Here is a 16,944-nt window from a genome sequence, read left to right on the forward strand (position 1 = left end):
GAAATTATAAAACTTACAGAACTCGGATTTTTTATAAGAATTTTCGATTTATTCATAAATTATTACTTACGTAAAGAAAATCGAAGACAATAAGGATTGTTGCAAAACAAACTGCAATCAAATAAGTTATCTCGGAAAAACAGTTTATCAACTGAACGAATCTTTAAAAAAAATTGATTCTAGTAAACAATGTATACAAAAAAAAATATAGTCTTAGACTTACTCCGTAACATTTTTATAATGCTTTATAATGTCGATCATCCAATCATGTTCATCCAGATGTGTTTCGCTATTACGATTTATTTTCGTACGTTTCTGCTCTATTTTAAATTGTTCGCGTATTTTAAAACTGAAATGAATACGTAATAAGTGATAATATTTGAAATAAAAATAAATATATTTTTCAAATTGAATTATACCAACATTATCAGGCTTAATTGGCAACACGCGTGTTGGACACACACCAAATATATTGAATAACACGAACTACCTATCGTCAATAGGATAAAGGCTCCTATTAGTTGATAAATAAGCAAATTGTAATATAAGACTCCTTCGAATAAACCATCATTTTCGGTAAAAAGTAACGTTAATTGATTATCGTCCAACGCACCAAAAATATAGAGAAGAACATTTAAAATACTTGGAAACGTCATTGAAATAATATAGAGACTGAAGAAAGCTATAATAATACGAAAAACAATAAACATTACAATATAATAATTATTTTTAATTACATTTTCATCCTTACAAACAATAATATAAGTATACAATTGAGTTTGTATCGTATACTTTTCTATAATGTTCAATAACTTTTCATCAGTAAACTGCAGATAATCACATTTAATGCGTGCAAAAATTCTTTTCATCTGCAAGTAATGAATTTTTGCTTAATATAATTAATATTTGTAAAAATAGAGCTAATGCAAAAATGAATGATACAAACTGTTATAAATGAAAAGTAAGTAGTAGTGTAAGTAAAAAGCACAAGAAGAGTAACGAATAATTTATGCAGCAATTTCACAGATGTTTGCAAGTTCAATTTTAACGTAGTCAGATGATACAACTGAAGTCAACGAACACTTTTATAAATCACATATAAATATAATTATATTAATAATTGTTGATAAAAATAGATAATATAAACATTTTATTGTAATTCGACACAAGATATCTCTTTGCGAATACATTATTTTAAAAGATATAATTAATAAAATTATAATATCGAAATAGCCAATAATAATATAATTAATAATCATGCATAAAAATAGAAAAAATTTTTTACCTGATGCACAATTATTGGGAATAAGTAAATAGTTACCAAACAAACTAGAAACAATTGATTATTTAAATTACGATTAGGATGTAGACCTATAACTAATGCAACTAGCCGATTCGAAAACAAAAAGTGCTGTTCGAAATTGGTCAGATCTCTTCGAAACATTATAGTGTATCTAAATCGAAATGAATCTCAAAATAAATACAATATATAATAATTCTAATAATAATAATAATAAAACTAATAATAATGTACATATTTAGGAAATAAAAGTTTACCTGATGGATAATTATTGATAATACGTAAGCAATTATTATATAAAGTAGAAAAATCTGGTGGTAAATAATTTTGATTAGGACGCAGTCCCAATAAAACTAATCGATTTGAACGGAAGAAGTGTTGTTTAAAGAAGCTCCCACTTCTCGAAGCATAGTGAACTAACTTATGTTATCCGCAGAGAAGTAATCAATACACTCCCCATTACTATTTCATTAAAAATTCTAATTGCCTTCTATTAGATACCGCTGTAGCATGTTATGTAAAAGGGTGGCATGAAAATATAACAATAATAATTTAATCGATAGAACACAATATAAAAGTGTTTCGCCACTCTTTCGTAATACTGAATAAGTTATAGCACTTATACACAGTTATACTACTTATTACACAAGTAAGTAATACCACTAAGATACCTACATGTATAAAAACAGATGGTTATTCTCAACAATTAGATGAGGGGAGATATACCTTCTACTGTTAATTTTTCTGAACATGCGCAAAAGGATCTATTGACTAAGAACTTTTTCAGTTGCTCTTCGACTACGCTCTAGAATACTTGCTTAAGAACGAGCAGAGAAATCGCTATAACAATTAGTAAAGAGAACTTAAGTTTGTCAATAATACAATCTGTGAAATGTTCTGTGAATTGCGTAAACATGTTCTGCAACTACAAGTTCCCAATGCATCTACAAGTAAAAAGTGATTATATAAAAGTTTTCTAAGGAATATATTACGTTTATAGAACTATTATGCAAAATAATTCTACTAATGTCCAACAATATTAAAGCTGTTCACCATCTTTTATTCAAAGCGCATGTAACTTCAACGACAGATATAAATAAAATATGAACTACGAATACAATCCCGGAATGTTGTCCTCCATCATCAGTTTATTGTATCGGTGAATAAGCTTATTTGATTATTACCTTCTCACACATACATAACAATTGGTTTCGTGTGGATATAGTAAATATGGTTAGTAAATTGTGAACTCACACTTTTCAGTCTCTCATAAGTGTATCTTTCTTTGATGGTAGCGTGCGTCTCGTAGTAATCCGTGCTAGATACGACATTGATATGCATTTATTTTACGATAAATGCATAAAGAATAATAAATATAATTGACACATATAAGAATTAGTATATAAATCTACAGCAAAAATAAGAATTTGTTCAATATTTTCTTAAAAATTAAAAATAAAATTAGTGAATACTTATATACTATATTATTTTAAAACAAATTAAAACATGAATTCATTTCCACACTACCTATGAGGTAGAACTAGCGCTTTTTTTTTTACGTGGTTGCCCTTGTAGAACTACTCCGCTCTATACGACTTCGATTATTACTACTACTAATAATAACATGATGTTATTACTATTATTAATAATAATAATAATTAATGTAATGTAATATAATATAATAAAATAATAATAATAAAAGTGTATTTAAATATTATTTATATACATTTAGATATTATTTAACATATTTTATATTATAAAAACAATTAGCTTCGACTGATCATGAGTAAGAAACAGTATAAAAATAAATGTATTACATGTATTACATTTATTTTTATACTGTTTCATCAGATAATAAGACAAAGAGAAACAATAGCGAACGAAAACAAAAGAAACGTTTTGTACTTCTCTTCATTTGTACTAAAATGGACGGTCATGTGTTGATATTATCAAGCAAAATGATACATTTTTCCTTCTTTTGTTATCAGAAATTATATGTGTACATAAGCATATTCTTCTATTTCTTCTTCTTATTACAGTAAAACTTGTTTTTGTGCGGTGGATAGGGACCGCATAAAAGAAATCGTACAAAAAAACATTCGGAAATTTTATAAATTCTTACATATAATAAACAACTTTGTACGATATACTACCTAAAATTTTTTTTATGCAGTGGACAGGGACCGCATAAAAAAAGTCGGACTTAGAAAATACATCAATGATTTATGAAATAGGTGAGAGAATGCTTTCAATTAAATTAAATAATTAAATTAGACCTGAAGAAATTGTAAAAATATTTAATTCTTCATTGTACATATACATGGAGAAGTTTTCAAATTATACATTAAATAATATTAATAATAAATTATATACATTAAATAATATAAAAACATAATTTGGTGCTACTTGTCGTAATCCAAAACGCGCATCTTCTTGTGATGAATTGGTTCAAAATCGCTTTCGTCGCTTGACGATAGGATTTCAATTGATTTGTTTTTTGGTACCATAAAGTCAGTGATCAATTTTTGTGACGACGGTCGACTAGTCAATTGCTTGTAAACGTCACGATAGCGAGACATGCATGATCTCAGCTCTTTTTGGAATTTTAAGCGTCTTTCCGTATTGATATCTATTTTAAGAAAATGTGTTTCCAATTTTTTAAAAATCTGGATCCCTGCATATATCTACGTAATCAGAGTTCTACAACATGTATATGTAAACAGAGGTCTACAACATGTATATGTACATTGATAGGAAACATTAAACTGGTGCTAACGCCGCTAAGATTCATATACCGCATAAAAATAAATCGCACGAAAAAAATTGCACAAAAATAAAATCGCACAAAAATAAAATCGCATAAAAAAGGATCGTACAAAACCAGGTTTTACTATACTGTTTTTTATTACTATATTATTACATAATATATTATTATTATAGTAATAGTAGTAGTAATAGTAGTAATATGAAGTAAACTTCTTCAGAAGAAATTATAACAAAATGACGTTAGGAGAAAAATCTCGTAGATAATGTGGAACGAACTCGTATTTTAATGTTTATTTAAAATAAAATATAATATGTTCAATAATTATTAATTTTGAAAAAATAATTGACAAATGTATATACTTTATATGCATTTGTCATCGAACAAAATTATAGTGCTGCTGTGCCCTATCTAGCGAAATTCATGTTAGCCATCACTGGAAAAAAATAAATATAAGAAATTAGATAGTAACACCTTATTAAATTATCGAAAAAGGAAAAAAGAATAAATTTGTTCATTATTTTCGTTTACATCGATACAATAAAAAAAAACCAGCGAAATTTACTTAGCTTCTAGCCTACAATTCCTGAATTACGAATCCAGTCATTTTGCCAATGAGCTGTACATTGTAGTCTTTATCTTATTAGTTAATAAAACCTAAAAGAAACTACAAATTTTTAATTTATATAAATGATTGAATAAAAGATATCATTTTAAAGACGAAGCTTTGATCTATGACGTTCTTTTGGCGGACTTCTAAAAAAGCTTTTTATTTGTGCATAAGCTATTCTTGAAAAATACCATTTTTTAACATGACTTTTTTTCAAAGAAAATAAAGCTTTTTCAAAAATCTTCCGAAAAAGCGACATATATTAAATCTTCTTCTTTAAAATGAAACCTTGTTCGTCAAAATCGACCAAGAATTATGTCTGTTTTCATTGATGACATAAACCATTAAAAAATCAAAACCTTAAGAAATATATGTATTAAACGTTTTAACAATCATCAGCATCTGATTAATTTATTTAAATGAATACACTTTAATTTACTTGAAACTAATTCAATCTTTTATATATATATTCTTAATATATAAGAATAATCGAACAGATGGCGTTGACGATCTATATCAAGTGATATAGATTCGTAAAAAGACGATAATAAATGAATGTGATGAGAAAAGATAATTATTTAAAAGTAAATCAGAAAAATATTTCATGATTTAAGATCAAGGATAGTTTATAAATAGATTAACATCAAAAAATATTATGAAAGATACCTAATGCACATTTTGATTATAATTACTATCATACTATTTAATACAAATAAATATGTTTGATTTTCTATGAATTTTTAATAAAAATCGTTAAGTATCAAAACATCTTCATTCGATAACAGATCTTACATTTTCATATTTCCAAGATGATTTGATATTAACGAATACTATAATACGTCATTGTAAAAAAAAATGCTTTTTGCATTAATTGAAATAATAAATTCGTTATTGACGCGATGCTTTAACAAAATCGATAATTTGTTGTTATCTACCTCAGCAAAAACTTTATGCGATGATACGAACTTTCTTCCGATGGTTCCGAAACCATACATGGCTTCTTGCTTCTCATTATCAAAAATATCATCAATTGTTGAAATTTTATGGTAAAAGTGTATGACGGAATTTTATACCTGCAAAAAGAATATATTCTTTTATTATGACAAATAATTCATAAGTCATCCGTTAAATCATATTTTGAATTTGATCTATTGATCGCAACCTTTGTTAGTTTTTCTCCAACTACAGTCTAGGATACTTACTTAAGAATGAGCAAACATATTAATATAACAATTAATAAAGTGTACTTAAATTCGATCTGTAAAGTGTACTTAAGTTCGATCTGTCAATTGTATATTTGTCAAAAACAGCTCCACAACGCTACGCAGTGCACGTGTATTTGAAAAAATAATTATTAAAAAGTTATTCTCAGAGAATAATATGTTTATAAATCTTATGCACAAAGTAAATCTATTAGTATCAAAAAATTATACGAGATTTACATAATGCACGTTTTGATTAATTTATTGGAATAGAAACATTTTACTTTTTCTAAAATGTATTAAATCTTTTACATATATGATATTAATGTGTATAGCTTTTTATAATGTTACTAAACATTATGATATATCATTTATATTTAGTGTTACTGAACACTATAATATACCATTGCAAAAGAAAATGCTTTTTCCATCAGCTGAAATATAATATTAAACTCGTCGTTAAAATATTGTAGTAAACATTGATGATTAATTGCTATTTACTTGAGCAAAAACTTGATGTGCCGATATATACAATCCACCAATTAAAAGCATGGATGGCTTCATGCTTCTTTTTATCACGAATAACAACATCTTTTGAGTTTTTATAGAGAGAATATAGAATGGAACTTGACATCTACGAACAAAAATATTTTTAAAAATATTAATAATTATAAATACGTCAAATCTTCCATAATAATTACGGGGATTATAACGAAACTTTGTAATATCTTACAATTCCTCGAAAACAGCTTCGCTATGATTCAATAGATTTTGCCCAACGTAAAAATTAATATATATAGTAAATACAGAGCCAGAAATGTAGAAGCTATATTCGATTATTTCGCTTGCGTTTTTCAATTCTATAGATACTTGAAATATCTAAAAGTAAATCATGTAATACATAAATATTTTTCAATGATCTCCAATAATTATAAACATACATTAAACCAAATGATAGTATAATCTTTGTACGTTTTTATTGGTTTCACCAATATGTAGTATTGAAATTTTCGATAAAAAATATAAAAAATATAATGTTTTTTATTTAAATATAAAAGATTTAATATTTTAATTTTTTATTATAATTTCCGATTTATGAAAAACTTATTACTTACATAAACAAAATCAAAGACAACAAGGATCATCGCAAAAAAATTTGTAATTAAAGAAGTTACCTTTGTAAGAGAATTAAGCGTGTCAACGTACCTTAACAGAATATAAAACATATGAATTATATTGATCTATGAATCTATATTATATTATATATATATATATATATATATATATATATATATATATATATATATATACATATACACACACAGTCACATGCTCACACATACACAAACAGAGTATTATAGAAATGAAGAAATTATTTCAAAACTAACTCCGTCACTGTTCTATAGCAGTTTATAATTTCGACTATCCAATTCCATTCCTCCTGAGATGTTTTGATATGGCAAGACTTTTGCATATATTTCATATGGTTCTTAAACGGTTTCCGTACTTTCGATCTTTAAAAAAAAGATCATTAAAATTCACTTAGACAAATAATAACATTTGAGTTGAAAACAAATATACTTTCTTTAACTGAACACATACATTATAATAGTGAACTGGCAACAAGCATATTGTACAGCTACCAAATATACTCCAAAACATACACTTCCTACTATTAGCACAATATAAAATGCTATTGTTTGATAAATGAGCAGACAATAATATAGTAATCCTGCATTTGAGACATTAACGGGTATGGGTAATGTTAAATGATTATCGTCCAATTTACCAAATAGATATAGAATAACATTTAAGATACAAGAAAATGTTATTGATACAATATAAAGGCTAAGCGATACTGCAACAATGTGATAACATAAATAATTGGAACATATTGTTTAAGATTGTTTGCATAAATATTTTCGTTATTACCTACTACAATATACACATAAGATTTGGATTGTTTGGTATACTTTTCCATAATATTCAATTCATCCTCATCAGACAACTGTGCGCAATCCCGTTTAAAATTAATTAAAAGTAACTTCACCTAAAAATAATAATAATTCTCTTATTATGTTTCGATTAATAAATGATTAATAAAAATAAAATTAATCCGACAAAAATAATACGGACTTCTACGAAGTGAAAATAAATGGCGCTGTAATTAGAAAGCATAGCTAAAGCTCCTATTATTTTCCGCAATTCCATAGTCGTTTTAAGTTTAAAATCAGTCATGAAGATCTAATATAACAACACCAGAAAAACATATTTACGAAACAAAAGTTATATCACGTTAAAAATTTATAAATGTATATAATATTGTAGATGTTTATTTTGTTGTATATCAACATAAAGTAGTTATTAATAAGGAAAATTAACATAAATATAATAATGCAAATAATAATAATAATAAAAGTAATAATAATATACATATTAAGGAAACAAATGTTTACCTGATGAATAATAATTGGTAATACGTAAGCGATTACTGTATAAAACTGAAAAAGCTGATCGTTAGAATTTTGATTAGGACGTAGACCCAATACAAATTGTACTAATCGATTGGAAAAGAAGAAGTGCTGTTCAAAGAAGCACGCACCTCTAGTAGACATTGTGAAATAACTTACATTTGCCTCAACGAAATAATCGAAACACTCTCCACCATTACTTCATTAAAAATTCTAATTCCTATCTATTAGATTACATGAAAATATAATTATAATAATTTAATCGATAGACAGTATGTAACCCCTTCATATTTTTCACCCCTTTATATTTTTGTAATATCTAACACTTTCTAAAGTGATTAAATTATCTACATGTATAAAAGCAGGTGGTTATTCTCAACAATCAGACAAGGGGAGATATACCTTTTATTGTCAATTTTCCTGGACATGCGCAGAAGAGTCTATTCATCTGCAAACTTTTTTAGTCGTTTTCCGGCCACGGCCTAGAACATTTGCTTAAAAATGAGCAAAGAGATCGCTATAACAATCAGAGAACTTAAGTTTGTCAATAATACGATCTGTCAAATGTTGTATACTTGGCAAAAACATCTCCGCAACGGTACACAGTGTGCGTATATTTACATAAAAAGTAATTATTAAAAAGGTCTTATAGAGAATATTACGTTTATAAAAACTAATATACAAGACAAATCTCTTAATCACAAACAATAATATCAAACATACATAATGCGTATTTTAATCATCACGTACTCTTTATTATTTAATACAAATGAATACACTTTATTTTATCTAAATCTTATTAAATATTATATATATATATAGCTTGGTTACGGTGACAGAAAGCTTGTAATCATACATTATAATATACCATAGCAAAAGAAAGTGCTTTCCGCATTAACTAAATGATCAAATTTGTCATTAACACAATATATTAAACATAAATAATTTATTGTTACTTACCCCAATGAAAACTTCATGTGACGACACGAACATATCTCCAATTGAAAGCACGCACGGTTTCCCGCTTCTGACTATCATAAATAATAGCAATTTTTGAGTATTTATTGAAAGCATATAAAATGGAATATTACACCTGCAAAAAGATATATTTTAATTTCCATATGAAATAATTAATTTCTGATAAATGATGAGTAATTTTAGAAATAGAAATAATCTTTTATTATTATTCGTTTTATTAATAAAACTTATTTTTGCTTTATAAATTCATAAAATTTTGTATAATTGATTTTTCTAATGTGACGAAACTTTGAAACATCTTACAATTCGTCAAAAGCTGCATCATTATAATTCAATAGCTTTTGTCCAATGTAAAAATTAATATATGTAGTAAATACAGAAGCAGTAATGTAAAAGCTGCTTTCCATTATTTCGATTACATTTAGTGATTCCCTATATAAATGAAACAACTGAAAATAAGTCATGTGATAAATAAATATTCTTCAATGGTGCCAAGTTTATAAATATACATTAAACACAATAAATGTATTATACGCGTACAAACAATATGTTATTGTAGTAAGCAAATAGTAATATTTATATTTTTCCTCAAGAAAATATAAAGTATATAATGTTTCTTTTTTGATTATAAAAAAACTGAATAATCGGACTTTTTATCGTAATTTTAATTAATGATAAATGGTATTACTTACAAAAATAAAATCAAAGGCTATGAGGATCATCGCAAAGAAAATTGCAATTAAATAATTTATCTTTGAAACACGATTTATCAAGTCGATATACCTTGAAAAAAATATAAATTATGAATTATATTAATCTATAGATCTATATTACCTGCATATGCGAGAGTCGAAAAAATTATTTCGTACTAACTCCGACACCTTTCTATAGCGCTTTATAATGTCGATTATCCAATCCCATTCTTCCCGAGCTGATTTATCATTCCAAGTATTTTCCATACATTTTTGATTCTTTTTAAATGGTTGCCGTATTTTCAAACTATAATAAATAGATTTGTAACATGACGCTCAATTGCGTGATAGTACTTGAGTTATAAAACATATCCTTTTTTTAATTAAAAACGTACATTATAACGCTAAATTGGCAGCACGCGTGTTGTATAAATACCAAATATGTTGAATAAAACACACTTCCTACTATTAAAAAGATAAAACTGCTTATTATTTGATAAATAAGCAAACTAAAAAAAAGCGCACTTGCGTTTGAAACGTTATTTACGGGGTTGATTAACGTTAATTGATTATCTTCCAATATATCAAAAAGATAGAGAAAAACATTTAAAATGGATGAAAATATTATTGATATACCATAAAGATTGAAAAAAACTGTAACAAAATACATGGAGACGTACCATTGCGATATCGTTTTTAGAACTGTTCGCATAAATATTTTCATGCTTACCTATGACACTATACGCATACAATTTTGTTTCTCTCGTATATTCTTTCATAATATTTAATTCCTCCTCATCGAACAACTCCTCGTAATCCAATTTAAAATGAATGATAATTAACTTAATCTAGAAAATAATATATTCTCTTTCCATTTCTAAATGTATTTTCGTCGAATAAAACCAAAGCTAATTCAAAAAGAAAGTAATACAAACTGTTTTGAAACTTAAGCAAGAGATGCTATAAGCTATGAACATTATAATAGACGGTATTGTTTTCTGCAGCTCTTTTATCGTTTGCAATGTTAAATTTGATATAAAAAGCTGATACAACTGCAATCAAAAAATACTTACGAATCCCATATAATAATACATTAATAATTTTTTAAATATACACGATAAATGTTTATTCCAATTGATTTCAGTAAACATTTTCTACGCATACGTACATTTATTTATTTACATAAATATAATAACGATAATAATAAAAGTATTAATCGTTTATACATTTAAGAAAAACACTTACCTGATAGAAAATTCCAGGAAATAGAAAAATAGTTATTATACAAAGTGTAATCAATTGGCCGTTCCAATTTTGATAAGGACGTAAACCTAATACTAATTGAACAAGTCGATTAGAAAGGAGGAAGTGCTGTTCAAAGAAGTTTACACCTCTCGTAGTCATTGTGAAATAACTTACATTTTCAGCAACGAAGTAATCAATGTACTCCTCACTATTATATTATTATAAATTCCAACTGCCATCTATTAGGTATAGCAAATATCACGTTATGTAAAAGAGTAATGTAAAAATATAACCATAATAATTTAATCAATAGAACGTAATGTAAAAAGGTTTCATCCCTTTATACTTTTGTAGTATCCAACACTTTCTAATGTGACTAAGTTGTCTACATGTATAAAAACAGATGGTTATTCTCAACAATTAAATGAGGAGAGATATACCTTCTACTACTAATTTTTCTGAACATGCGCAGAAGGTTCTATTGACCGCAACTTTTACCAGTCATTCTCCAACCACGGTCTAGAACACTTGCTCAAGAATAAGCAAAGAGATTGCTATAACAACTAGTAAAGAGAATTTAAATTCGTCGATAATACGATCTGTCAAATGTCATATACTTGTGAAAATAAGTTCTGCAACAATGCGCAATGTGCATATACTTAAAAATAAGTAATTATTTAAAAGTTAACTTATTAAAATATCTATATTATTTTTCATCTAATTCTGGGTAACATTTTTGATCTCAATTTTTGCTGGAACACGTAATAAAATATAAGAACAATCGGCTTAACTTTTCTCGTTTCGGCACAGTTCCTAAAAAAATGCGATCGGCGTGGCATAAGCTTGTCATTAATATCCTGATGTTCAAGTAGGAATGTACTGGAACGTCATTGAAGATCAAGAAACTTTGAAATATTAAAAAATTCGATACTTTTCATGCGAAACCTATATAAACACATATGGCACTTCTTTTCCTAGTCTGAGAGAGATCAATTTTTATTAATTGCACAATAATCGCGACCCAATAGAGATCGAATACGAGGCAAGCGTAGCTAGATCTTTCAATTAATCAAATATAAATAATTATATGTATTAATTACTAACATTACCATTAGTAAATCAACTCAAACCAGAACTGAACTACTCCTTCGAGTAGAAGTCCAGTTGATCCAGATAAGGCAGGCATGAAAGCCTCTTCCAAGGAAAATTCTCATCACCATCTGCATCTATTGGGTAACCCACCGAAACAAAGAATCGATGTTCTTGTAACTAAACAATCATATTTCGACTATAAGAAATCAACGAAAATCTCAATATTTTGTTCTTAACAATCAGTCCATTATAAATAGTTGATTAACTCGGTCTATTCTAAAATCTTCTAATTTTTTAATTATTGATCAATTTTGGTTACAGTCAACTACAATCATAAAGTCTAATTCATTTTCATTCTTAAAAGTATCACTTTTATTATCGAATTTATTAAATAATGAATAAAAAAATATAACTCTAAAAAAAATTGTAAAAGTTCTGTCCCATTCAGAAAACTCAATCAATTTTCATCTCATTTTTCCTGTATACTGAACATTGTAATTATTATCCAAAATATATTTTTATTTGTTTATAATATATCATTTCGTATTACGGGACTAATTATCAATACAACTCTTATCGAAATTATTTCTTATTGCTTCTCCTCTCAACTCCTTCGAACTTTTTGCAAATCAAATTCACCTTTTTATAAATCAAATTTTTCTACGAAATTATTTTCTTAAGCATTTATAATAAAAATCAAGTCAAATGTGAATTCATTGTTAAGTAATTTAAAATTTTATCATATGTAATACAATGATATACATAAAATACTTAAAATATTTATTTAATAACAATTACCAATTCATTACATATTGAATTCATAATTATAAATTCAACATTATCCACATCTTTCTCTTGTTCAATAAAATAAAATCGAAGCAATTATTATTTTTATTAAATAGATAATCTCTAGACAGGTCTCGATTATATTTGACATTTAACTTGCCACTTAAATTCTTACAATCTACGAAAAAGAGAAATTTTATATAAATATGTAATTTGAGTTGGAACTCAAAATGTAAATTCGTATAGATTTTCATGATTATTGAGCGGATAATTTTGATAAATTGCGGTTTGAAGTTTTAATGTCGAGTAAAAAAATATTTAAATTTCGAGTTAAAAATATTTTTACTGTTACTTTCCATTTCAAAAATTTTATATAAATTTCTTCAATTGTTACTAGTCGATCTATTTTAATAATAAAACTTAACATACTAACAAGTATTCCCTTTATTTCTAACATAACAAATTTGTAATTTAAAAGAATGAAATCAATTATAAACATATTTTGTTGTAGATAACTATAACTTTTAATGGCAATTTCGAAATGACTTATTAAAATATTTAATTACCTACGTAATTTCTAAGTTCATCGCTGAACAATAAGAAATTATCAGGATGAAAAATTTTCTTCCATTGTCTCATAAAAACCTATCTATATCAATATTATATATATATATATATATATATATATATATATATATATATATATATATATATTGTATTTGTATACTGAAATAAATAAATATGTGCAATACATTAATAACCTCTATAAAGATATATTTAAGTAGCTTAAAAGATATTATACAATAAATAAAAATATTTATTTATTTAATATGCACTTCTTAATACATTATTCCATAAAAAATTTTTTTAGTGTACATTATAAACAAAATATTGTCCAATGTAATATCTTTTATTTAAAATAAATATATCTATATAATATTAAATATTTATTTTTTAAATACAAAAATTAAATACAGCCGGTAACTAGTGATATAAATTTATATATTGCTTAAGAATTCACAAATTTATAATTTTAAATATAAAATTTTATAATAATAAATGACCTCATATGGCTAGTCGTTGAATTCATCTGAACAAATATTATCGAACTACAACTTACTAATAAAGCAGAAATATACAGTTTCATTAAAAAAAAAATGAATTTGCCTTTGAAAATTTCTCTACCATTCGTCTTGCAAAAAATTTCACCATACAATGTGTCTCATCATACGAAATAAATTTGTAAAAAAAATTCTCTGATAAATCGAATCCGTCACGAGATATTCCAATTTTTCAAGATAAACGGGACATCCTGTATATATATATGTGTGAAGAAAATATAAATACCATTTCTAATTCAATAATAGACAGTAAATTACTTATTTCTAATGTCCTTCATGGTGACGGGCTAACGGTTGCTCTATTGAAGCGGTAATCAGAAGAGAGAGCGGTAATCATCACACAAAGATCTCCTATTGGATGAAAATTGTCGACTAATCGGAATAAACCATAAATGACAATGCTGAAAAGTTGCTAAATGTGAAAAAGTAGCAAATAATGTGTTTATTCATCTATTAATATGTACATATTTATTTATTTATTTATTTATTTATTTATTTATTTATTTATTTATTTATTTATTTATTTATCTATTCTAATAATATATTTATTCACCTATTGCTTATATATTTATTTATTATGTTTTATTTATTTAATGTTTATTTATTCGTTTGCTATGTTTATCTAAATTTCATTTTTCTTTTTGTTTTTTTTTCCGTTGTCATATCTTTGTCACTCTTTTGTTCCTTCTTCTTTTGCCACTATGATACATTATTAAGCCAATAGTTTGATGTCAGAGTAAAATCTTCAAATAATATATCAGTTCTAACGAAGATATTATCATTCAGCAATTAAATTGGTCTAAAAGTGTTCTTTAGCTAGTAAGATTTATAAATAAAAATAAAGAAAAGTAAGCTTTATAATGTTTTATAACATGTAATTCGATAATTGTAATAGCTAGGAAAAAGAAACATTTTTATGAAAAAAAAGAAAAGAATTGAAATCTGTAAGAATAAAAACAATAGTTACAGATAAGAATTATAAAAGACAAAAAAAATTTTAACGGTACATGATGTTTCTAAGCTATTACTCATCCAAGTACTAACCATGTCCTACATTGTTTAATTTCAATGACCGAACGAGAACTTTTTTTTTTTTTTTTTTTTTTTTTTTTTTTATAAATAAATAGTCTTTATTTGTCAACATACTAAAATACAAAAATCTGTGTAAACAAATTCTACAAATAATTATACTAAAATAACAGTTTTGTATTTCTATGTAATTCCTGCCTAATTGATCTAGTTTTTTGGCCTTATATGAAAAAATATTTATTTTTTTTTTTTTACATGCCATTCAGTCTTTGATTTTCGCTCAATATTCAGTGCATGTTGTACTGGTTTATAATAATATATAATAATAGTTGTATTTGAGTGTAGAAAAAATTTCTAAAACATTTATTTTATACCTATGGTATTCGGATGATAGGTATTCGGATGTGAACTGGTGTAACAACATGATATGACCATTAACTTGATAGAAATTGCTTACTAATCTATTAAATTGAAAATTTTATGTATTCCTTTACTAGTAATTATATAATTTTATATTAAGTTTTTCTAAAAACGTGATAGTAAACAAAAACATAAATGTTCTAATTTGAACGAAGTACGAGCAAAAACTTTTGTGATTAAGTTAACATAAAGAAAAATTGATATTACTTAAAATTAATGTTAATAGAATAAAATTTATTAACAGTAAAACCTTCAAATTTAATTGTATTTTATATGATTTTCAATATACTTATTGTAAAAGAATACGAATATATTAACAATGGGACAATGAACATGTTTACAATTATCTTGTATATTATACTTTTTAAATAAAAAATCTACGAGTTGTAATAAAATTGTATAAAATTGTAAAACAGATATATGAAGTAATTAATATATATATATATATTAAAATTTTCTTTAATCTTTTCATTGTGAAACATGATAGCAAAATTATCGTAACAGGTTATCGAATAAATATATTCTATTTAAATATCTAATTAATTACTATTTAATTACTATTCTCTATTAATTATTATTCTCATCGTTTTAGCAATCATATTGTCAATCGTATTATTGATCGATCGTACTACCATCGGCATGCGAGCGTCTTTTGAAGAAACAAATAATTCAAGCGACGACCACAACGTGTCGTTCTATACTCGAATCCATTTTTCGATATAGAAATGCTTATTTGAACAATTCTAACCATTTGGCTTTATCGCTTCTCGGCCTATGGCTAAGATCAAAGTGTAGTATCTGTTCTTATCAGCTTAATATCTGATACGCTGCTCATGGAGTAGCCAGAATATTAGCTAGATTTTTGAAATTTGGCGGAAGGCCGGAGCTTGCTCTGCCTCTGCCGAGGGTTGAGCCGGTATTGCAGTATCGCCGGATTCAGCCCATCCTAAATCATATAAAAACATAACTTCTAATATTTATTTTAGTATAAAGAAAATTGTAAGAATTACATATTTTTCTAAAATTGCAAAAATTTATGCAGTTAATACACAATGATAATTTAGGCAATTGTAATTTTTCTACGCAATTTTTAATCAATTAACTACCTAATTTTAATCATGTAATTGGTTAGAACTCAAAATATAAAATAATAATGACAATCGCACATTATAAGAGAATATTTCCAAGAAATTCCAGACCAACGATTTTGGGAACAAAGTTCAAGACTTTTCTA

The 16,944-nt window shown here is 25.8% G+C and overlaps 2 protein-coding genes and 1 non-coding gene across 3 annotated transcripts; 1 reads left to right on the forward strand and 2 right to left on the reverse strand.

The window, feature by feature from the left end:
- Positions 1-6,259: 6,259 nt before the first annotated feature.
- LOC124953544 lies at positions 6,260-7,359 on the reverse strand. Its single transcript, XM_047505070.1, has 5 exons — positions 7,265-7,359; positions 6,992-7,082; positions 6,610-6,755; positions 6,378-6,510; positions 6,260-6,310 (listed from the first exon to the last, which is right to left on the reverse strand). Exons 1-5 carry the CDS (start codon positions 7,357-7,359, stop codon positions 6,260-6,262), a joined length of 516 nt encoding a protein of 171 aa, XP_047361026.1.
- LOC124953545 lies at positions 7,052-11,421 on the reverse strand. The gene is made up of 10 exons (XM_047505071.1): positions 11,263-11,421; positions 10,953-11,069; positions 10,748-10,865; positions 10,413-10,671; positions 10,199-10,324; positions 10,018-10,108; positions 9,629-9,774; positions 9,308-9,440; positions 7,265-7,390; positions 7,052-7,082 (listed from the first exon to the last, which is right to left on the reverse strand). The coding sequence occupies exons 1-9, from the start codon at positions 11,419-11,421 to the stop codon at positions 7,367-7,369; spliced, it is 1,173 nt and encodes a 390-aa protein (XP_047361027.1). The 3' UTR covers positions 7,052-7,082; positions 7,265-7,366.
- A 5,048-nt stretch (positions 11,422-16,469) lies between these two features.
- Positions 16,470-16,660, forward strand: LOC124953570. The gene has a single exon (XR_007102261.1). It is a non-coding gene; the product is annotated as a U2 spliceosomal RNA (small nuclear RNA).
- The last annotated feature ends 284 nt before the right edge of the window (positions 16,661-16,944 follow it).

This window comes from Vespa velutina, chromosome 12 (genome assembly GCF_912470025.1).
Source record: "Vespa velutina chromosome 12, iVesVel2.1, whole genome shotgun sequence".
NCBI classification, from domain to species: Eukaryota; Metazoa; Arthropoda; class Insecta; order Hymenoptera; family Vespidae; genus Vespa; species Vespa velutina.